General features: G+C 39.9%; 1 protein-coding gene across 1 annotated transcript in view; it reads left to right on the top strand.

Moving 5' to 3' along the window:
• The window catches only part of LOC136718929 (echinoderm microtubule-associated protein-like 6), a 123,779-nt gene that overhangs the window by 59,625 nt on the left and 39,510 nt on the right, over positions 1-24,644 (top strand). Inside the window, exons 9-15 of the mRNA XM_066696724.1 lie at positions 9,966-10,222; positions 13,681-13,893; positions 16,270-16,437; positions 18,084-18,190; positions 20,403-20,521; positions 23,374-23,560; positions 24,102-24,207. Coding sequence (XP_066552821.1) covers positions 9,966-10,222; positions 13,681-13,893; positions 16,270-16,437; positions 18,084-18,190; positions 20,403-20,521; positions 23,374-23,560; positions 24,102-24,207 — 1,157 coding nt within the window. The remainder of the gene's footprint in view (positions 1-9,965; positions 10,223-13,680; positions 13,894-16,269; positions 16,438-18,083; positions 18,191-20,402; positions 20,522-23,373; positions 23,561-24,101; positions 24,208-24,644) is intronic.

Genomic DNA, 24,644 nt, shown 5'->3' with positions numbered 1-24,644 from the left:
AGTTCATTTTTCACTCGTTTCAGAGTAGAAAAAGACCTCTCTCCTTCACAGTTAGTGATTGGCAAGGTTAGAAATAGTCTCAGTGCAACATAAACATTAGGAAATATTGTCTTAAGTCCATTACGATCAACAATTTGCAGCAGCTCTGCAGGTGAGGTCTTATCTTTGCTAAAATGTCTGAACTGAATGAGTTCATCAGCCAAGGCTTTATCCAGGTCTTCTGGATATGTGGAGGAGAGTTTATGAGCTCTTGTGCGCAAATCACTTTCTGTACAGTCCTTGCAGAACAGAACACCAAAAAGATCATAGACCTCGATGTATGCATCAATCCATTTGGATAGGCATGATCTCAGCCTGTCCATGATGACATAATATGCCTCGACCTTAAATCTCTCACTCCCATCAGTAAATGTAACTTCAGTGTCATCAGAGGACTCATCCGCAAATCGCTTTCTCTTTCTTAAGCACCGAACGTCATATTGATAAGACTGTGTAACACTGATAGTGCGAGCGGATTCTTCTACCTCAGCAAACTGCTCTCGAAGTGTGCCAACATAAGAATTTAATGACCGCAAAAGGTGAACAGCAGTTGCTAAGTCCATGTCGCGTTTTTGCAGATTAACACTTGTTGCCTTAAATCTGCTTAGCACCCTGTTCCACAATATAGTCATTAGCACTGTTTCCAGCTTATTCAGTTTACCAATGAGTGCAGCAGCTTCACATCTTGTGTCTGCCTTCTCATCACAATCTTTGGCAATTTTTGCAAGTGCATCTCTAATTGCATTGTAGTTGTCATGGAGAGCCTTGGTGGAGTCTGCCCTACAGCTCCATCTTGTGCCACACAGAGATTTGAGGGTCAAACTAATGTGAGTGTGACTGTCATGAAATATCTTATTCCAGCGTTGAGTGGATGTGCTGCAGAAGGTATAAAGCGATTGTAATAGGTAAAAAAAGGATGTGACCTCCTCACAGCTGTCATCTATGCTGTTCATACCAACAAGATTCAAAGAATGACCGACACAGGGCATGTAGTGAATTAAAGGGTTTTGCATTTTCAAGTGCGCTTGAAGTCCGTTATATTTACCAGACATATTGCTCGCATTATCATAGCTTTGCCCACGGCAATTTGACAAATCCAACCCCAGGTCTCGAACCATTTTTAATACACATTCTGCGAGACTTGCACCTGTGTGGCTATGCAGGGGCTCAAATCCAAGGAATCGCTCAACTACTTTCCCCTCAGTACTGACGAATCTAAAAATAAATGTCAGCTGGTCTACATGCGATAGATCTGGTGTTGAATCTACTACTACAGAAAAATATTTGGCCTGTTGGATTTCAGCTGCAATGATGTTCTTAGTTTTATTGCCCATTAATGAGATAAACTCTTCACATATTCCAGAGGACAAGTAAGAGGGCTTACCTTTACCCTTCTGTCCATGCTTCTTGATGTGTTCTTGTAAAAAAGGGTCAAACTCAGCTATCAGTTCAAGCAAACCCAGGTAATTCCCATTGTGTGGGGATCCCAGTATTTCGTCATGCCCTGGGAATGGAAGCCCCCTCTTTCCCAAAAACTTGACAACTGCTACTACACGCCTCAAGACCTCCTTCCAATAATTTTGTTCTGCCTCTATCTGCCGGCAAAGCGAAGCATCCACTGTGGATAGATGTTTCGATCTGTTTAATAAAGCAAGCATGTGGTGTCGGTGATCAGTGCTCTTTTCGTGGTCGGATATCCTCTTGGAATGTTTCCAGTCACAGAAGCCGTTCATGAATGCATGACTTTGGGATGACAAAAGTTTGCATGCATAGCAATAAATTAATCCAGTTGACGGGGAGTAAAGTAGCCATTGCCTAGGCACAATTTTGTTGTTTTGGAGACGCGAATGTAATAAATAGTTCATTAGAGAACGTGTTCTTCCCCCAATTCCACAGTCTCGTACAGATGCTGGATATTTGGCAGCCTGGTTCTGATAGGCTGCAGGCCCACGTTGTATAGCCTCTTCCCTCACCTACTCTGTAATGGGCCCCCATAAAGCCGGGTCAGCAGGAACAATATACTGATGCTCGCCTTCATACTCCACCTGAGTGGAGCTCAAGTCTAGCCATTGGTTTACTGGCACTGTCTCCGCTGGTTGCTGAGGCTCATCAGGTGCACTGCTGCTTCTCTGCTCAGAGGTGTCATCATCACTGTTGCTACTGGATTGTTTAGCAGAGCTAATATTTGTGCCATCGTTAGTGCTGCTAGCGATTTTGATTTCAGTGCAACCCCCCAGCTGCTCGTGCTCGGCCTCGGTGTTAGAACGAGTAAAGAAACTACATATTTGAGGATTTTTTTATAAATTTGCTAACTGTATCCTTTCTTTATTTTTAATTTTTTTCATTTGTCACTGCCACTTAGTTGCTGCCGCTTATCCATTACCTCACTGCATATTTTGGCGCCCTGTCCAAGATTCAAATTTTCGCGCAATCGCGCTGTAACATGTCACGCACAGCACGCTCACTCGGCGCAGATGCGTGATTCAAGTCTTAAAAAAATAATGCTTACATAAATTTACAGAATTTGAATTTGTATTGGTGATTAAGTTGGTGCCCCCCTGAAGTCTTGGTGCCCCTGGGCACTTGCCCAATTGCCCATATGGTTAATCCACCTATGATTGTGGTAATAAAATCTAGAGAAAAAGGTGACCGAGATACAGAGGATCCCTGGACTCAGCGAAGGTTCTGAGCCCCTAGAAAAATGCGTTTATTTATAGTTTGAGACCTCTAAATATATGGGAATAATTGAAAAAAATCTATGAATATGAATTAAATGCTGATTGATATACAGCTAACAGATAATATTGGCTACTGAATAATCAAAAATATAAATAATAGGCTACCTTTTGGTACAATTCCACCTCACCACTTCAACTCATCCTCTGAAAGTGTCAAGGCAAGGATAATCAAATATTTCGAACTGAGTGTCAGTCTGCTACAAACCTCTCAAGACACAGAAAGAAAGGCAGATACACACAGGCCCTATATGAGCCAAACTTAATAATGTGGATCAGTTCAATAAAGTTTGCTGATAGATACTAGAAATTCTCATACTGCATTTAAACAACTGCTTAAGTAACTTGATTGTGATTTATTTATTTTTTATTATTTTTTCGTGATGAATCTCCATTGAAATCACCCATTTGTCAACTCAGCCTGACTCCAATACTACTTCAAGACAGATGAAAAAAAGCATTCATCAAAGGCATGCATGCGCCCAATTGTTTTATTTTTTATTTGCACTACTTGCCCAGAGTTCCCACAGCTCAGCTTTTACAAAATTGTACTAGTAAATAACGTATTACTTGTATTATAGCTATGTTTCATAGTGTGTTGCTGTGGCTGTGTATTTAATGCCTGTGCTTTTAGGCACATCCCCCCAATTCAAAAGGTTAATGATCAGCTAAGTGGTGGTGACTTAATTAGAACGCATATTGCCCTTATCAAATGAACAGTCTAATGACCGAGCCGGATTGCCCATGCACCGGTAAAATAAATATCTCAGAAGAGCAAAGAAAGATTGGCAGTTATTAGAAGTGTGTTTGCTTTCCATACCTAGAGCAAAAGCAAAAACACTTGAGATATTCCCTTCTTCATCTTAACGGCACCAGTTTAAAAGACCTATTCAACTCAGTGGAGCTCTGAAAAATTACCCCGGTGCCAAAAAGGGTTTAGCACAGGAGGGATGACAGTAGCCTGAAGGGACAAAGACAGTGAGTTTGATAGCATAGCTCAGACTGTATTAAAATCTCATTAATCTAATGATCATGAGTTTTTCCTTTCCAAAAGATGCATTCTGTAGAAATTATATACGAACTTTTAGTTTTCTGCATTATAGACTGGAATGCATGAATTAGACAACTGTTTATGTCAAGTTTTGCTAGTTCAGCGTCATGTTTTTATTTAAATTCACAGATTCAGTACAGTTACACACTTCTGTCTCCTTACAGGGATGCTGAGCTGGGGAATAATACATTAATCCACTGTGGCAACGGGTCCCTCAATTAGAACAATTACCATTTGCATTGTAAGAGACAGGATCTTGGCAACACACAGGCCTACACCATTGATTTATTTTGCTCAGTCCCAGAGCATCGGATAATGAAGACTGCGTTCTGCTGTAAATGTCTTATTTACATTGAAAACATAATTATTTACTGTGGAAAAGGAAAACACAAAAAGCCAAAAAGAAAAAACGTATTTCCTTTCTGAAGACAAAACGCAAACAAAGACAAAATTTGCAAATGTGTGTGGAGAGGGGCTGCCTGTGAATGTAAATTTCCCCTCATTATAAGAGTATTTAGTCCTGTTTTTAAAAGCCTGGCAATCGTCTGTTTTCTTTTGCTTCCCTTCATCTCAGCCGTTAGAACCTTGTGCTTTGAAACCTGTTCCTGCGTGAGCAACCAGGATGAAGGACGTCTGCAGCTGTTTGATTCTTGTCAGCTTCCTGCTAATTACCTCTCGTTTCTCTGAAAACAGCTTGCCATGGGGATAGGTTTAATTGAAGTGACTCGCAAAAAACGTCTCCCACCAAAAAAGGTTCGGGATGACTTTGCAGAATGGTTTACTTTGGTTTTTCCCACTCTAGAAATTAGTCCACCTAATTTTCAACAGCTAGGTTTAAGAAGTACTAGATTTGTATTGGGTGCCAGCAATGTTTAATTTGTAAATTACGAGGTGCCGGAGCTAAAAGTGAATGTGATAGCGCCGATAAATATCTACAGGCAATGTTTAAAAAAAAACCTTAAAACTATTATATTTCTTGTTTTTTTGTTTGGGCTGTATTCTTTAGGATGGAAATGGTGTTTCCTGTCCACTTTCTTTTCAAAATAGAAAGAAATAGAAATCACCAAATACCAATGACTGAAAAGTGACAAAGAATTGTATATTAAATTAGTATTCACCCCTCTGGACTTTGTCCACAGTTTATTGTGTTATAACTTGAAATATTGATGCATTTAAATTTGATTTTTATTCCTTTGATTTGTGCAACCTACTAAACACTTTGAAGTGTTTAACCTTTAACCAAATTGCATGCATTGGAGTTTCTCTCTCCTCACCTGGATGTACAAACTCGTTTATTTTAAAAGAGGAGAATCGGACAGGTCAAAACCGGAACGTTTTATTATAGGAATCTAAATGAGTGGCATCCATTATAAACATGCTTTACTAAATGTCGAGACAGGGGCCAGTGTGCGGGGGTGTTTTTTATTTATGGATGAAAGAAAGGAAAAATATGTCTGTCAGTTTTACAGATGCTTATTGCTGACAACAAAAAAACAACAAGATGATAGAGCCTTGATTTCGTCAGTCAGTACTCCCCTGAGACAAATACAAACTACTAATGGTGACATCGACATCAAGCTGAGATTTGCAGGCAGAGACTTCACCTTTGTGGTGGCGAAGATTGTGACTATAATGTAATCATTGTACTTCATTTGTATTCAAATAACTTCAGGAACATCATTTATTATTTTTTCCCTTTAGTGCTTAACTGGGTGTATGATGTCATGTTCATTCCCATTAAAATAAATCAAAGTCAGCAAAGTAATTCAGAATTTTTCCCAGTTCTTACCCCTTCTTCATTGCCGGGGGGCAGAAATTTACCAGGAGTCAGGAATTTAGTGGGTAAATGCATTTTCAACCTTTGTTTTCAAAGGACAAGCTACATTATATAATAAAATCCTCACTTACAGTAAATTAATTCATGACTGAAAGCAGTTAACTGTGTGGGAATGGGGAGTTAATATTGTGCATCACCAGTGGAATCAGGAGAGATGTGATTCCACCGCCCTGTGCTAGCACCTTGTCCATTTATTTCTCATTGGAGTGTCTTTTGTATGGATTTTTCTTTCAGAAAAATAATAAAGAGAGATATATGTGGCAGCAATATGCTTCTGTTAACCATCTGGGGATAAGAATACTGAAATATTTGCTGTATTAAAAAGATTAATAAGAAGAAAATGGGCAGAAATATCCTAAGCACTATGTGTCAGAATTCAAACAATATAAATGAATGTGAAATGATCATTGAATTAAGAGTGAATGGTGCATGTAGTTTCCCAAATAGACTGTTTACTGGAAGACTGTGAGTCTCACAATCATTTTGGCCTTCCTGGATTCATAGTGAAAAGCTTGCATGAGAATGGGTGCCCGTCATCGTACTGTAGTTAATGCAAGACTCTGCATGACTTTAATATGAAACGCCAAAAAAAAAAAAAAAAAAAACTTAGCTGAATAGATTCTAATTCATGAATAGGTACAAGGAATGTATTAATCTATCTTTCATATTCAAATGGATTATATTTTTAAATATAGAAGATATTTACACATTGTTTTACTTATTGAACTTGATTTCTTAATGATTAATGATTTGGAATATTGTATTGGGTTACATTACAGGATAATTCATAAACTAGGTAATTTGTATTCTGTAACAGAAAACGAGAATGCTTTTATATGTATTTGTAGCAATTTATTTATTTTTTGGGGCTGAATGCACAGTGCGACACCGTATTTCCTGTGTGTATCTATCCCTAGCTCTGACAATGGCCATGTCTTAATGCGAGTGCACGTAACCCTGAAGCTGGGCTTAAAGAGCTCAAGATAAGAGCCGTGTGCTTTGTGCCCAGACACAAGACGCAGGCCGAGATGGATTTTACCCAATCCTGCCAGATGACAGCTGGATATATCATTACATTATCTGCTCTGAAATGACTATAGATAAGGGATTTGTGGTTTTGCTGTGCAGCAACACAATGCTCTGCTCCTGCAGAAGAAAACTTTAACAAATAATCTCACAAGCTGAGGTCTTACTATTGAACAGGGATGAGTGACTGCAGGCCTCAACAGCCATAGGGTTGTCTGCTTTCCTTTCCCTCCAAGATCTAAACTACTTTGTTGCACTAATTATGGGCGACAAATCACCTGCCAATTCCAGGTATTTATCAGTTGCCTATTTAAAGGTATACCTAAAACCTACAAGAATCGTAAGCAGAGCAACCTGGTCACTTTATTAAAACTGTGCTGCTGTTTTGCCTCTAGCATTGTAGGGAACTAAAGGGAAACATTCCATAGATTATACCATTTAGATTCCTGATAAACATACCTTCACTACATTTTGTGCCGGGACTAGGACTGAAGAGCACGTTGATGTCAAGTTGCACCAAGATTTTCTCCCGTTCCATCAACCTTGACACTATGTGGCAAGGACCCCGCCAAGACCTTGAAGGGATATCAATGCCCTGATGCCGAGAGGAGAGCCGGCCATGAGATGACAGGCTGTTAGAGAGGCGGCCGAGGGAGACACCCAAAGTCAGTCACAGTCCGGAAACCAGCGGCCACATTGCAATCGTGTATCCTGATGAACCTTTGTTGGTACAGGGTGTCAATGTGTACAGTACCCTAGCAATTTAATTAAGTGATTAAAATAAAAACATCCAAAGGAAAATCTATTCCTTATGGATTTTTCAAAAGCATGGATTCGTACCATATTCATTCACGTTGGTTTCCTCGCTCAACGTCAACTAATCATCCACAGATTAAATGTTACACCACGAAATCAATTATTTCTAACCCGATGGTAACCGTTCCCCTAATATTGGTTCAACACGTTCATTTCTGCTCCTCTCCTTATAGATAAGTGAAGGCAGCCCCTTATTCCCCAGCATGAGACTTTAAGCAATATAAATGTTACACTTGTGTTCGTAAGGCAGCAAGACAAGCAAGAACGAATCCAATGCTTTGTGGTAACATTTAATTGTATCTGTGTTCTTCCTGATCATCAGCAAATCCACTCTCCTTCTGTGTTTCACTGAAATGCCCTGTCTAGGGACATCTCTGCAGCTGTTACAATGTGTGGGTGTGGGTGACTAAGAATGCACTCATTACATGTGCGGTTGGTGTTAATTTCATTTCTTGCCCCTGCTATGTTGCGCATCACCTCTGCTGTTCGTTTGGAAATACCTTTGGCGCGGTCCCTGGAGCCCTGAGAATTGAGATTACTCATCAGCGGGAGGAAAGATGCATCTGACCCCCCTGGGGTTGGATGGTGAGAGGTAGATTTGTCTGTGATGGATGCAAAATGGGCTTAAAAGGCCGGATTTTCCCGAACCTGTCACAGCTCTGTACAGGGTGCGGTAAATGCGATGTAATGGATTTCTGAGGATGAAGGACTGAAAATGAAGAGACATCAAATGACGATTAGGTTTTGAGAGGATTCAATATTGCCTGTCCTTTTGCTGTAAAAAGTCATTTTCTGGATTTCGGGCCATAATTTTTCACATTTTATGAGGTTAGCAGTGATTTATACCAGGAAAGGGTGAGTAAAGGTCAACGCTAACCCGGCTGCCTTCTGAAAGCTAAACCTAAAGAACTGAGAAGTGCAAGTCAAGATGGATAAAGTTTGTTTTTCATTTGTAATATACTGAATTTGTGTGGGTCATTTATCATTTAGAAAAAGGAGCATTAGGGATTTGTACAGTGCCTGAGAGAACACCGGTGAATATTAACATTCAATGCAGAGGCTTTCCTAGTACTATTCTAACGTTATTAAACAAACGGAACATAACTAATAAGGCAAATTTAAATTTAAATATCTACAAATCAAGAAATTATGAAGGTCATTAAAGCGGGCTTGACGTCTAAAATCCTTTCAAATTTTGCAGATTAAGCAGTCTTGGTTGGCAAGCTAGGCACTGGACCACGGGTAAGACCAACTCGAAATGCATGTGCCCCCCAGTTCAGAAACCAGATCTACCCCCAGATCACATGTAGCTGTCAGGAAGAGGTGTGCAGTCCTGCCCTTTCTTATTTTTTGTGTACCTTATTTAAATCTTTCCTTCCAGGTGAAGTAATATCATATATTAAATATATAATTTGACAATGTTATCAATAAACACTTGCTATCCACCATGAGCAGCATCCCTAGAAGCCAGTGGACACAATAACAGAACAGACTAATCTAGTAAAGAATGTAACAGACTGGCACGAGTGAGATTATTGCAAAAAATAAAAATAAATCTTCTATTCTATCTGATTTGTTGCGCAAGTATACAATGGCCCGAGGAAGTCAGAAACTGAAAATGGATGCGTCACCCCACCATCCTTCACTTGGTTCAGGTTAGTTTTTTTAATTATACATGGGAATGAAGGAGCTCTCTTTATCTGCTGCCACTGAAGTGTGAGATAAACGAGGCAGACAGGATTCTCTCTGTGGAGGACAATCAAGGAGCCAGTGCTCGGTTCAGCCTGGGAGTTTGTTAATAAGAGAGTGGATTTAATTTTCTCTTTGTGATAGAATGAAAGGCAGCTTTTCGGTGTGGAACCATATAGAGACTTATTCCCAATGCTGTTGAGCCCAGGTTGACTTAGTTGTGCCCCATTGTCATTGTGAGATTGTGAATTGACATTAGGTGGGCTGCATAACATTGATCCATTGTTATTGGACACCGGTGTAATTAGTGGCTCTCCACCAATCAGAATCGACGGTGGCTGGGTTAGAATGGGTCGAGTTACAAGGTTCTTTCACAACCAAATGAAAGACTATTGTCATCTGTGCCCTGATAAAGCCCTACTGATCACTCACTGTCCTTGTATTCACCTCAGGTCTGTTTCAGAATGGTTTCTCTATTATTCAGGTTTTTGTAAGATCTGTCCTTCAACTGAAAATGTTAGTTCATTTAAAATATATCTGAGTGGTGCTTTATGGCTCAAGGCAATCTAAGGCAATCTGTCTGTGAAAGTGTGAGGTCGTGCTGCTGCAGAGTTCAGCTGCAAGTGGGCCGGCAGGGCAGGCATCTCCTATGCGCTGATTAAGTTTTTTGTCCATGACTTCTTTTATGGTTGACACTGCAGGAGAAATGGAAAACAGGAAACGCGGCAAGGTTTTCATGGCCTGTGTCTGTCTCCCTGTGTTTGTTTCCCAGGGACATGACGGAGGTGGTGCACATCAAAGACCGAAAGGAAGTGATCCACGAGATGAAGTTCTCCCCGGACGGCTCCTATCTGGCCGTGGGCTCCAATGACGGCCTGGTGGACATCTACGCGGTGGCCCAGCGCTACAAGAAAGTGGGGGAGTGCAACAAGTCCTCCAGCTTCATCACCCACCTGGACTGGTCCGTGGACAGCAAGTACCTGCAGACCAATGATGGCGCCGGGGAGCGGCTGTTTTACAAGATGCCCTGTGAGTGACACCGCTGTGCCTGCCATTGCCTCCAGCACGCAGCGCCACTGATGACATTTAGACGCTGTTCTGTTCTTTTTATACATATGCCCCAAGCTATACGTCTAAAAATAAAACCAAACAGGGAATTCTCACAACATCTGTGCATGAATAAATGTAAATTATGGTTTAATGACGCCAGTTCCGATGGCATATTCCCCACTCTGAAATGTTTCTGGAACCGAATCAAATGACAATGCCTGTCAGTAATGCCTCCTCAATCTGAGGCTTTGCTCACCCTGATTTGTAGCTGCTAGATATTTTAAAATGACGTTGGTCAATATTGGTAACCCTTACAACACCGGTAAACGACTGCACTAAAATCATCAATTTATATATACGGATTAATTTCTGTATTGTGCAGAATGGCTATAAGATGTTATCTGACCTTAAACCGTGTCTGTCAGCTGCAGTATCCCAGGTTTGATTAGTAATGGAACAGGTGGTTGGAAACATGAGCAGGACTTTTTTAATTTTTGTGTTCCAAGATGTCCACATCTTCTCTCCAAGTTATTTTAAATCACATTTGACGTGATATTATTGATCCTGCTCACTCACAGAAGAAGAGCAGTCTATGGTAACCTTGGTCCACATTGGCGCCCTTGACGTTTGCATGGCCCACTCGCACCCCGTGGCAGTCGATAATTGATTAATTTGTAGAAAATGATTGACAGTTTGAAATAGTGGAGTGAAATCACTGCTAGAATAAAAAACCTAATAAAATAAGAAAGACCAGACGGGCCGGTCTGAGTATTTCACAATCTGCTCAGTTACTGGGATTTTCACGCACAACCATTTCTAGGGTTTACAAAGAATGGTGTGAAAAGGGAAAAACATCCAGTATGCGGCAGTCCTGTGGGCGAAAATGCCTTGTTGATGCTAGAGGTCAGAGGAGAATGGGCCGACTGATTCAAGCTGATAGAAGAGCAACTTTGACTGAAATAAGCACTCGTTACAACCGAGGTATGCAGCAAAGCATTTGTGAAGCCACAACACGTACAACCTTGAGGCGGATGGGCTACAACAGCAGAAGACCCCACCGGGTACCACTCATCTCCACTACAAATAGGAAAAAGAGGCTACAATTTGCACAAGCTCACCAAAATTGGACAGTTGGACATGCCTTGTTGCCACTGTGCAGGCTGGTGGTGGTGGTGTAATGGTGTGGGGGATGTTTTCTTGGCACACTTTAGGCCCCTTAGTGCCAACTGGGCATCGTTTAAATGCCACAGCCTACCTGAGCATTGTTTCTGACCATGTCCATCCCTTTATGACCACCATGTACCCATCCTCTGATGGCTACTTCCAGCAGGACAATGCACCATGTCACAAAGGTCGAATCATTTCAAATTGGTTTCTTGAACATGACAATGAGTTCACTGTACTAAACTGGCCCCCACAGTCATCAGATCTCAACCCAATAGAGCATCTTTGGGATGTGTTGGAATGGGAGCTTCGTGCCCTGGATGTGCATCCCACAAATCTCCATCAACTGCAAGATGCTATCCTATCAATATGGGCCAACATTTCTAAAGAATGCTTTCAGCACCTTGTTGAATCAATGCCACGTAGAATTAAGGCAGTTCTGAAGGCGAAAGGGGGTCAAACACAGTATTAGTATGGTGTTCCTAATAATCCTTTAGGTGAGTGTATATATATATATATATATATATATATAAATATATGTGTGTAGTATATATGTTTCTTATAAAATGTTGAGAATATTTATTGGCTAACTAATATATATATATATATAAATATATACATATATATATACATACATATATATACATACATATATATATATATACATACATATATATATACATATATATATATACATACATATATATATATATACATATACATATATATATATATATATATATATATACATATACATATATATATATATATATATATATATATATATATATAAAACTAATATAAATAAGTTAGCCAATAATTATTCTCAACATTTTCTTTATTTATTTTGAAACAAATTATCCTCCATATAGGACATATTGATATTCCAGAGAATAGTGGCTTTTATACCCTGCATTTTGGAAGGATGCATGTTTTGTCAAAGAAGCTAAAGGGTCGTATTGATCCAAGGTTCAGCAACTGGTGATTTACAATTTGAGTTGAAAATAATTGGATAATAATAAGTGTCCAATTTAAAACAAAATCTTGTCCCATGGAACATGTGATGTTAACTTGAGGTTTCCCTAAGTTCAAAAAGAAGCTGACTCAATCTGAATCCATTACGTTTACTTCCAGTTATGGAGAAAGCTTTGTTTTATTTTTGATTTGCTTACCTAGGTTTCCTGATGTGAACAGCACACCTGTCAGAGGGTTTTGTGACTTGACTGCTTTTATATTAGCGTGACTGCCTTACGTTCCTAGTCATAATTCTCTCTGTTTTCCTCCTCCTGTCAGAGGCTCTGGTAGCTGTCAGCAGAGCTGTCTGGCCCATCACTCTGGGCATTAAAATGAGTTAATGATGCGGAAAACCATTTCACTTATTTTCTTTTTAATCTATTTATCTGATCAAAGTAGCTGTCAGTGAAGCGGTGCTGGGGCAAGGGCAGATTTTCGGTGTTTGCAGAGGGACTGTGGAGGTCTTTGCTGCTATTATCACTGTTCCATTTAGTTCCCTGTAAATTTCAAGCTACATTACTACTCAAAATGAGGGGCCATTAAAACTACATTTAAAAGAGAACCATTTTCTGCAGTTTTGGTGACCTGTTCACATCTTTCTGAACTTTTAAGATTAATTATTCTGCACATGAAAGAACAGTAAGTGGAAAAGGGCCCAATCCTGTTTTTCCTATTTCACTATCTTACTGTACAGCACATATAACCTGAGGTCTTGCAGTTAACGAGCAGAAAACACTGTCCAAACAAGCTTGTCTTATCCTACCTACAATAGACAACCATTTGCTCAGTATTTGCTGCAAAATAAATGCAAAATAATATATAAAAATAAACAGTATTATAACTGTCAACAAATATCAGTTAGGGGATCCCAACAAATGCTGAAGGTTTTCTTTTTGAACAAAGGAGCCAAGATCATGAGAAACGGTTCTCATCTCAAGGTTTCTAAAAGTGTTCCCCTCTTTACAGGAATCAGTGACTCTTTTTAAGTTTGTATACCTTGGAGAATAACTGAGTCTGAGAAATAGGCCCTGGTTTCTTTTTTTTAATGGAAAAAGACTTCCAGACACTTTGTGACAGCGACGTGCGTTTGAAAACGTTTCGATTGCCTGGAGGATACCTGCTGTTCACACTTTAGTAAGCAGCCATCATCCTAGTGTTTCCAGAAACAGCAGGATGCAGCGCAGTGGAGTCGATGTTGTTTTAATCTGTCTTATTGATTATCTTGTCTGTGTGTTTGCTTGCTTGTTTGTTTGGTGCAGCTGGGAAACATTTGACGATGAAAGAGGAAACCAAAGGAATCCACTGGGCGACTTGGACGTGCGTGATCGGTCCTGAGGTCAGCGGGATCTGGCCGAAGTACACGGACATCAACGACATCAACTCTGTGGATGCCAACTATAACAGCGCGGTCTTGGTCAGTGGGGATGATTTCGGCCTCGTCAAGCTGTTTCGCTTTCCTTCCCTGAAGAAGGGTGAGATCTTTGGACCGTATTCATGAAATATTTACCACCAAGCTTACTATCCGCCTGCTGTTTCCTAATAAGTTGAAAGCACAGTGAAGTTAAGTGTCACATCAATCTTTCGGGATGCTTTAGGCCTTGTTTTGATTTTGTAACATTGGGATTTCTGGTAACGCTTTAGCTTTTGGTACACAAATTGCATTTATAAATTCTTTATGACATGGAATATATTAAGAGAGTATAAATAATCTTTTTAACCTGGACTCATCTAATGTTGGAGTGTATAGTATTAACATGGGGTCCAAGGTTCTCATATGTAAACCGGCTTTAAGTTGATAGTGAACTGTTATTAGTTTGGTTGATCTATTTTAATTAACTAGTAGAAAATGCCCTATAGGTTGATGTGATGTGAGCTTTGATAGTGCAACACCTGAGGACTTTAAGATGTTTCTGCTGGAAGTGGTTTTCTACCCATTTACCTTTTCTTCACTACGAAGTATAGATATTATGGCAAGCCAGATTCTCATCGAGAGATCTCAAAATACAATTTAAGATATCTTAAATTGAATTTAAATTATGTCAATCTAACTTCAATTCAAGATAATTAAAATTGAAATAGAACAGGATGTTAATTCGAGATATCTCGAATTGACTTCCTGTAAAACTGTTGTATGTTTTGCATGGACTTCCTGTATATTTCAAGATATCTCAAATTGATTTCCTGTTCGAATTAAATTTGAGAGATCTCGTTTAAAGCTCCATTTCGATTTTATCACAAATTGGAGCTTTAAATTAGATATCTCTAATGCATTTCATGATATCTCAAATTAAATTCTAGATATCTCAAATTAACCCCAATCTCTAGATGTCTTCAATTGTATTTGAGATATCTCGAATTAATGTCCTGTTCTATTTGGACAGGAATTCAATTTGAGATCTCTAATTGAATTTGAGATATCTTGAAATGGAATTAGTACAAGATATCTGCAATTGAATTTAAGATATCTTAAATTGTATTTTGAGATTTCTCTAAATGACAGTTTGGTTTGCCATATAGATATGTCATTATTTTTCTACTTTCTACTAAATTTACCTGTAAACAATTCACTTTAAGTGAGACAAAGTGGCTCAACCAGTAAAAGCCTCTATAGAAGTGTGACTTAATCCTATAGTTCAGAGTGCTGGTTCTGATATGTCCTATCTTAAGTGGATGTGATTGCAAATACATAAAAGCTGTCCTCAGTTCTGCGTGCCCATACTAATTATTGTTTGTGGTGACTAACTTTAACTCAGCCAAAGTTGGACAGCCCTAATTTAACAGGACCTAAGTCAGTAGATGCAAGAGCAGGACATCAGGGACAAAGGCTCATTGTAGCACCACATTTTCTCTTTCTTGCTCTCTGCTCTCCATTGATCCTGCAGACTGTAGACAGCTGATCAACACAACTGTGCCGAACTTTCACTTTGCATCTTAAAGACTTAAGTATGAATGCGTCTCCCTTATGTAACAGGGCTTAAGCAGTTGTCTGACACATACGGCGCGGGTGTAATTAAAAGGAGAACATCATGGTGGGGACTAAATGAATTTTCCACTCGAGCTTATTATGAGGATCATCCCTGTGCAGGACCTGTAATTTCATAGGGTTTCCTAAATTAGAAGAGAAATTATATTTGTAAGTTTTTAGTTTTGTTGTTTGTTGCTTTAGTCCTAATAGCACTAATTAGTTTTCATATTAATTAGCTTCAGTGTTAAGCACACAGTATGGATGACATTTAATAAAGGCCACTCTAAATGCTCATCCTGATAAAATAAAGATGAAATCCCAGTATACCAATGTGGGGGGTCTGTTTACAACTGACAGAGAGAAAACTTAGATAAAAGGGTTACGTTTTCTATGTTTACTTTTAGAATTGTATTAAAATTTGTGAAGAGCTGTTAAGGAAGCAGAAAAGGAGAGAAAGGACTCTCTTGACACACACAGTAATCATCCACAGCATGAGTTACATAGATATGGCTTCAGCTGCATTAGCCTGTTCCCCGTTTCACAGATAGTGAAAGTGATTACAGCCTTTCCTAGTTCTTCAAGCAATGAAAATGTGACTCCTTCCTTTTAGCTATGCTCTCAACATCAGGGACCTTCTACAGAAACCACAGGCTTCTATTAGAGGAATAAAATAAACCAACAAACAAAAAATACTGTTTCAATCACAATTACAAAAAGGCATGGAATGAGTTTATGAAGTAATTTGATAAACTTTTTTCTAATTCCGGTTCTCCTTCTCATTGTCCTTGTCCCTCCTCCTCTTCTCCTCCTCATCCAGTGAAATTAATTCTCCTGTTAGGTGGGCTTGGCTTCTTTTAACAGAACTTCGTACTTCCGTTTACAGGGGCGAAATTCAAAAAGTATGTGGGTCACTCGGCCCATGTGACCAACGTGCACTGGTCCCCAGATCTGCAGTGGGTGCTGAGCACGGGGGGCGCGGACCACTCGGTGTTCCAGTGGCGGTTTCTACCCGAGGGCATCATGAACGGATGTCTGGAACCTCCTCTGCAGGGTAAAGGTGCCAATTTCCATCACCCTTTCCTTCCTTCCTGGCTCCATTTCCGATTGTTCTTCCATGTGCCTGTGTCAAGCCACTCCTCTGAGATGCTAGGGTAGTGATGGGCAATCCTGAGCAGATGAAACTGCTACCCTGTTGTTGAATTCAAGTTATTTTCCCCTGCTTTCTAAACTGATCAGTTGGTAAAAGCCTTGGAACCTCTGGACACAGGTTGAGGATTTATTTTTAATCTCTCTGAGCTTGAATCATAGTGTCATAGTTGTCTGTCATTGGCAAATGTTTGGGCCAAACCCTATCATGGATGCGATGGCCTCCAAGTTGTCTAAGGCTTCCTCAGTTCACCTCCAAATTTCTGTGAACCCATAATGCCCCAAGGGTGAGCTGTAGGAGTCTACCCAACAATGTTACAATTAAATGGAAAGGAAAGTACTATAGCAGCTCGGGGAGGTGGAATCATTTTTATTTTTAAACAATGAGACATTCTACACTTTCTCCTTTAGGGCTGTGATTATCACGTTAATTCACTCCCTATTGTGCCTTAATGCTCCTTTATGTGGTGTGCTATGTTGTCTTGTAGGACTTCTTAGAACATCGTTTGTTACACCAAGTAACTTCTGTTGCATAAACATCTTCTTAAGATGCTTCTCAAAGCATAGAAAATGCCTGGGTGTGCACAACAATGTTGAACCATTCCAAATAAAAAGCCAAAGTCTGTCGCTCCCTCACTTCCCCAGTCCGCTCGTTGGCGTTTAAGATCTCAGAAGACTATTCAGCTGTACCTTTTGCTGAAGCAGATACTGTACATAGCATAGCAAATGAAAATCTAACCAGCACAGTCCTGTAGATTAGAACACATGCAATGTAAGATGACATGAAATTAAGTGTGAGATACAGTAAGTGAAAACTTATGTAAACCCCTTCTCAATATAGACTGGGAATGTGCTCTCTAGTAATGTAGACGTTTCTCTTGGCAACAAACAACCTTGGCATGGAAGATAAATATGCTTTCCCACCCGCTGTTTTTCCGTGGTCTGTTTTTCGTCTAGAGGACCAATCCATGTGTCTGGAAGACTTAACACCAGGTTTTCTTATCAGTCAGCCTCTATACCTCTTTTTTACCTCCCAAAACCTTGACATTTACATTTTAGAAAGTTTTTTTCCATTATTCTTGTGGAACTTGGTGTCAGACAGCGAGACCAGGAAGAATGGTACTCTTGTCCTCGCGTAGAACAGTGCTGCATTTAATTTCTGTCAAGACCTATGCCAATTGGTGCAGACCCCTTTATACAGTCAATAATAGGGCAAATGTCACAATGGCTATATTGTATTTGCGAGATTAATTAATCTAAGACATTAGATACGCGGTCAAATTAAATAGATGAATGTCACAGGATATTGTTGTGTTAGTACGTCTTCCTGTCAGCAGAGGAAGAAGATGGCACAGCTTGTTGACAGGTGATGGCTTAATTTCAGCTCACCAAAATGGGCTGTGTCATGAAGCAAGCCGTGAGTTTGGCAGCCTGCCTCTTGTGACTGAGGGGATACGGTTAATGGTTTCACGTCACCGTTGGTAATGAAAGTGTCTGCCGGTCTTACTGTTGTCAGTGTTTGTGAGTGTGCTCTTTCTGTCTGCGGTCCAGATGGGTACGTGGATTCCAACAGTGAGGAATCAGACTCGGATTTGTCAGATGTGCCAGAGCTGGACTCGGATATCGAGCAAGAAGCCCAGATAACCTACGACCGTCAGGTTGGTAAAACCACTCATAAAGAAAGGTCAAACTAGGGGAGAGCAACAAAAGTAATTTAAAAGTATTAAAAGATTTCTTTTTTTACTACTGTCTCTTGCTACCAGAAAATAATCCTCTTACAGTAATTTAATAGAACCTGTCATACTTTATCTGTCACTGGTCGTTTGCTAATATAAATCTTTTTTGTTTTTAAGGGATTCAGTTAAATTACCCATCTTTCCCCCCTCCTTATGGTTAGCTGAACTTAATTTGCATTGATTTTTAATTGTGTGTGTTTACAAAATTGAGAAGAGAATGAAATCATTTCATGTTAATTTCATTTGATCGGAAGTGGAAATATGATATACCCTTGGAGCTTTTACCAACAAAGTAGGGAAAGTATCCACTCCAATCATATTGTGAACTCTCTTCCAATGCACTAAGCAACTTTGGCACATGCACTAGTTATCCTGTCCAACATGGAGACAGGCTGTCACATCATAACTAAGACATTTCTTGCTTAAAATCCTTCCATTGATTCAAAGGGATAGTTTCTTTCTGCCTTTTCCCTCTTTTCCCTTTACCTATGTATGTGTTGTGTTTCTTTGTTAAAATCCCCAGCTCTTAGGTTTTGCTTATCCCCTCCCAATTTTGAATTGCCAATTTGTTTACTAACTCGATTACCACCCACATCCTAACACCTAGAGATATACTAGGCAGCTTACATACATCCTCTCCAACATATCTTCTCCTTCACACTGGAAGTCCACATCATGAACCACATAGCTTTGGTATTTTCGTGAGGACAAAATGGTCACTTTTGCCAGGCCCAGACACAGGCCAGAACCAATCCAGGGATATGTGGACTATAGTATAGGGCTCAAACTTTACTCCAAGTGGAGGCATTTACTGCTAGAGCCTCAAGGAATTGTAACTCCACATGCATTCATTTGGTCTCTCCAAAGCAATTTATGCAATTTCACTGTCCCTTTCATGCCTCTTGATTCCCCTTGAAGAAGGTCCAGACTGCAATTCATCTATGAGAGTGGGAATTAGTCATTTACTATTTATGCGATAGCTGCTTCGCTGTGCATTTATGCATAGCGACGCTAATTAATTTAAAAAGGGATAAAACACTAAGGAAACATTACAGGACTAAAATTTGAGCATTTCCAGACAAGAAAGGAAAGCAATGAGGTTTGCAGATATTTAACCCTCACAAACTCCCCGCCTTGTTCTTTTTTACAGACATGTGGTGGGCAGGTTTTGGAATAATGTTAGTGTGGATATTGCATTGCATAGAAATGGAGCTGTCTCTTTTATCATTTTTGTATTATGTATTTGTACTTTAGGTATAAGATATTGAGCGGAGAGTGTAGAAAATGAATGAATAATGGCCAATTCCAAATTCAAAAAGTGTAGTAATAACTCTGAGGCACTGAACAGTACCTTGCATGTTTAATTGATTTATGTAATAATTCTCAGTGTCGGATATTCACGGTTATTTCCCCATGAAAAACATCTCCAGCGCATCAAATTCCTGTAGAATAGAATGGCCCTGATGTAATATAATTATATAACGTGACACAGCACTTCCACACACACAGATAGACACAGATTGGTTCTTCCTATGCATACAAATTATATATATATATATATATATATATATATATATATATATATATATATATATATATTTATTATACATATAGATATATTGAAATTCGAAGCACAGCCATTCCAAATAGCAATTAAAGCAGAATCTAATCTATTCAGCAGGCCCAACATCCAGGCAATCGTGAACAATGTCACACTCACAATTTCATTCCATTCGAGAGCCTTTTCATGCCTGGAATTAGATATTGGCTCTTTCCATCAAGAAATATACATATTTCTTTGCGTCAGGTTTGTTCTCATTTCTACTAAATTAACCTTTTACTAAATCCACAAAGCAATTTAATTGTGCAGAAGGTCGTTCGGGAAAAAAAAATCAAATATGTGCCATGTTCCGTCAGAAATATACAGTGTGTGTTGGGAGCATAATTTAATTCTGCAGGGCAACGCTGGGTGAGAGTATTTGGTTATTTTCACAGATGACTGACTTGTTAGGTAACGAAAGATTTCTATAATAAGCCTTGTTGTCTTCCACGGCATGCCAGGCTCTCTGTGGTGTCGGCTGGAAGGCCTCTCTCTCAGCCCTGATGGGAGACACACCTGCTCTTATCGTTCCAGGTCTACAAAGAAGATCTACCTCAGCTCAAGCAACAAAGCCGAGAGAAGAACCAGCCAGTGAGCTCCTTGAAGCGAGAGAAGGCGCCGGATGAGGGTCTCAAGCTGCAGTTTGTTCATGGGTAATGTTTGCTCCCTACCAAGGGCCAGGGAGAAAGAAAAAAAGGACTATATCACTCATGGTGCTTTTAAAAAAGATGAAGAGCCCCCTTTTCCCTGATGCCTAAACACTGTGCACATTGTTTGATGTCTGATGTATTTGGTATGTAGTGGACTCCTTGCCCATAGTTTATAAACAGGGGATGTAGGGGCTATTTTTGTTTTCCTGGAGAGTGTTTAAGTTTAGAAATGTGCTGTAAATTAATCTTATTTAAGAACAAAAAGACAAAAAAAAATGCTTCCAGTTATTTGTGAAAAGGTGAGCAGTTTGTGTTCTTCTCGGGACTCAGACGAGTGCAATCCCTGCTGCAGGTCCTGAAGTAAATCCTAGTGAATTCCCCTTCGTGACTCGGTACAGGGCTCTCGGCTTTCATCGCCCTCAGGAGGACCATTAGAATGCTTCAGTAGATTTTATGACATTATTAAAACGGGCCTTTCTGTCTCCCAGCCTCCGTTTTTTTTTTTTTATCTGGTTGCCTTCCCTGTTTGTCTGCCATGAAAGCTGCTACAGAAGTACCTGCCTCATCTTCTGAATGTATCGTTTTCTCGACAGGAGTGCGGCATGGGCAAGACAAACCGGCAATCAATACTGTGCTTTCAGCTTCCATTACCCCAATCTCTAGAGAGATCCTGGCAGGACCTTTGTTCCAATAACCTTGTCTGAGACTTTAGGCCACGGCAAAAACTCAATCGTGTCCTTGTAATCGATTCAATAACATAACCAACATGTAGCAGGTTTTCTCTTTTAAAGGTGTACTGATCAATATTTAATTAAAAAACTATCTACTTTATTTTCTTATAATAGTTCAGGAGTTCAGACAACCCCAATAGACATATAAAGAAAAAGGGAAAGAGTTTATTTTTGCCTAGACTTGCTTGACTAAGGGAATGATGACCTGGCCATGAGGACGAGGCCATTGAACCTCCCCACTAGGTGGAATGAGCCGAGGAGCTGCTGCAGGGGTGGGGTGTGGGGTGTTGGCCGGAGGAGGGATGCAAAGCAATGAATGCTGGGAAAATGCATTAAGTGCCAGATATGTGCTTGGGAGGGCGGAAGTCAGGTGCAAGATTGGGCATTGTCTTTCTCCTGAACCTCCATTAAGATGATGGGCAGTTTAATTGCTACAGCCTGTTCTGGAGCTCAGCTGTTGATGATTAAGAATTTCATACTGTCTGACAATTGAATTGAATCTTCAGGTTAAAAAGGGCTGAGGTGCCTTCTGGGAGTGTTCCTTTCAGCAACTGAATGAGACCGATTCAAACTTCGGAAATAATATTGCTGCATCATTAAAAGCTTTGGAACACAAAAACATGACGCATGACAATATTACTGAAGAGATATAGTGGTTAATATAGAGTGTTTTTTTTATTATTAATCTGTGAAATACTGCTCAGGAGACTTTCTGAGGTACTTGACGTTAATGGAGCACCATGAAATATTTATTGAGTATTTGGACTGAAGCTATTATATTAATACATACATGCGTGCGTGTGTGCATACATATATACATGCATACATGTATATAAAAAGCTCAGTGTTTAAGAGAATTATAACAGTTGTAAGGTTGAGATACAAACTTTACACCCTGCGGTAGCATTTCAACTGCTTGTTGTAATGAAAATTACATCCACCAAATGAGTTCCTAAAGTCACCGTGCACTTTTACTAGCTGTGACTTATCGAAAATAAATCCCCCCTCGCCCGGTAGTGTTGACAACTGTTTCACAGGAATGATTGCAAGCTGCACAATAACAAAAATAACTGGGGCCAAATGTATTCCCATAAATGAGGATAAGTCAGTCATTAAAATGTCGAGTTCTCGTTTACACGCCTTAGACTAGTCTAATGGTTTAATGGTTTCGTTGGGTCTTCAGTGTCTCTGGATGAAATGTTAAAATGCATTTCTGAGAGTTGTGAAGCTGGGCTCTTTGCAAGGAGATGTTTTTGACAGAATTCAAATTAAAGTGTGTTCAATATTTTATTATATGGTAGATGCAGTTTAAGGTCCAATAGAGGCATCAGAAATCCCCTTATCTGTTTTCTTCTAACCTATTAAAACAATGCCTTGTGGATACATGTGTATAATGTCACACTTAATCCTTTCAATTTCCTTTCTGTTAGCTCCATTTTAGTTATATTCCTGTTGTCAGTTTTATACATGTGATGTGTGAATTACCAAAGATATTTAATTCATATTTAGATATCAGGCAGAGACCGAACATGTTGTTATTTGGACATTTTCCCTCTTGTAAAGATCAGATCAGATAGTGTTTTCTGGCATTAATTGTATCCTCTTACACTGAACACGGGGGTCTGCTTATTTGCTAAACCCCAATGCATGAAAACGCATTTTCAATTTCCTGGAAAGAAACCTAACCGTTTCATGAACCTGTAAACATACTCCAACAGCCTGGCCTTGCTCTCACAGCGTCTGAGACCCGCAATGGCGTTTGGTGGAGCTCGGTTCAGATTAACATCACTCCACATTTACTGTGTGACTGCCTCTTTGTGCAGAACATTTACTTTGCCATCAACCGTGTTTCAGCAGACAGGTCATGCAGGCATCGCAGTCTCAAGTCACTTTCCAGTTCAGCTTTCAGATCATCCGTTTCTTCTACTCAGTCAGGCAGAAATGCCATTTATGTTTCTTTCTCTTCAGTTTTTTCATATTGGCTTAATTCCATGCTGTCTGTGTTTCCAGTTTAGACTCTTATTTGTAAACACTAACATTGTGTTGCACCGAAATTAAGAATGTAAAGTCCTGAAATGATGGTGGTCTGTTGTTCAGCAAGCTTTCTCCCGACCCCTCCCCCAGGTACAGAGGTTACGACTGTCGGAACAACCTGTTCTACACCCAGGCGGGGGAGGTGGTCTACCACGTGGCCGCTGTGGCCGTCATTTACAACAGACAGCAGCACACGCAGCGCTTCTACCTGGGCCATGATGACGACATTCTGAGCTTAGCTATCCACCCCGTGAAAGACTATGTGGCCACAGGACAGGTATCTACTCCAAAGAGTAAAATCGCTCCTTAGTCACAAGGACACTTTGACGCAGGATGGGATTTGAAATCGTAAAATAAGCACCTTTTTTATATTTATATTTTATATTTATATTTTTTATAATGCGTTGCTACATTACGGCCTCCTGCAACACAGGAACACTGATCAGCTGTGATCCGTTCAAACAAGTTTATAATTTTTTCTGCTTTGCTAGGTATTTTGTTTCTTGGGTGCTTTTAAAAACTCTAGAAACTTACATGTCAATGGGCCCCTTCAATTGTGACATTTTAAGATGACTTGATACCATTCTTTTCGGACATGAGGGACGTGGGGTGTTGCACTTTACTCAGTTTCTCTGTCCCATGCTGTTGGGCGATGCTTGAAGATTTTTGAAGGAAAGACATTCTGAATAGTGGTCATAAATTTTGTGGTATTGAAGAGCAGAAGAATTTTGTGAATAATTGGCCTCTGGACCTGTGTGTTTGATAATGAAACCTTCAAGCAAGGGGCGTAACTAGAGTTGTGTGTATCTGTGTTTTAGGTCGGGCGGGATCCGTCCATTCATGTCTGGGATATCCAAACACTGAAGTGCTTGTCTCTACTGAAAGGGCATCATCAGAGAGGGGTGTGCGCTCTTGATTTCTCAGGTAGGTCAGCTCATTTTCTGCTCTATCAACACGCAGACTAGGCCTAATCACAATGGCAGGGTGAACATCAATTACTGAGTTCAGGACTTGATTAAGCAACTTGGTAAATCAGTATGCATCTACCAATGGTATATGATTGAATGGGCTTACAGTAATGGAAGGAACGGATTTCCTATGCTTATAAGAGGATAACCTCATTTTGAAATATTGTCTCAACCACACAATCAAAGCTTGGGAGCCTGCTTCTCATTGCAGCCAGCATCACAATCCCTTCATCCAACCAATTATTTACTATTTATTGGTGCACTGTGATTGAATACAGCAATCAAACCTGGACAACTGGGGCACCCGGCGAGACAACACTTTTAACAGAAAATGATGGCCAAGAACAGACGATACTTGCTGTTTAAAGTTACATGGCCGGGCAACATGTATGT

Source organism: Amia ocellicauda, chromosome 23 (genome assembly GCF_036373705.1).
Source record: "Amia ocellicauda isolate fAmiCal2 chromosome 23, fAmiCal2.hap1, whole genome shotgun sequence".
Lineage (NCBI taxonomy): Eukaryota > Metazoa > Chordata > Actinopteri > Amiiformes > Amiidae > Amia > Amia ocellicauda.
The sequence above is the reverse complement of the archived record's forward strand: the minus strand, read 5'-3'. Positions and strand labels throughout refer to the sequence as shown.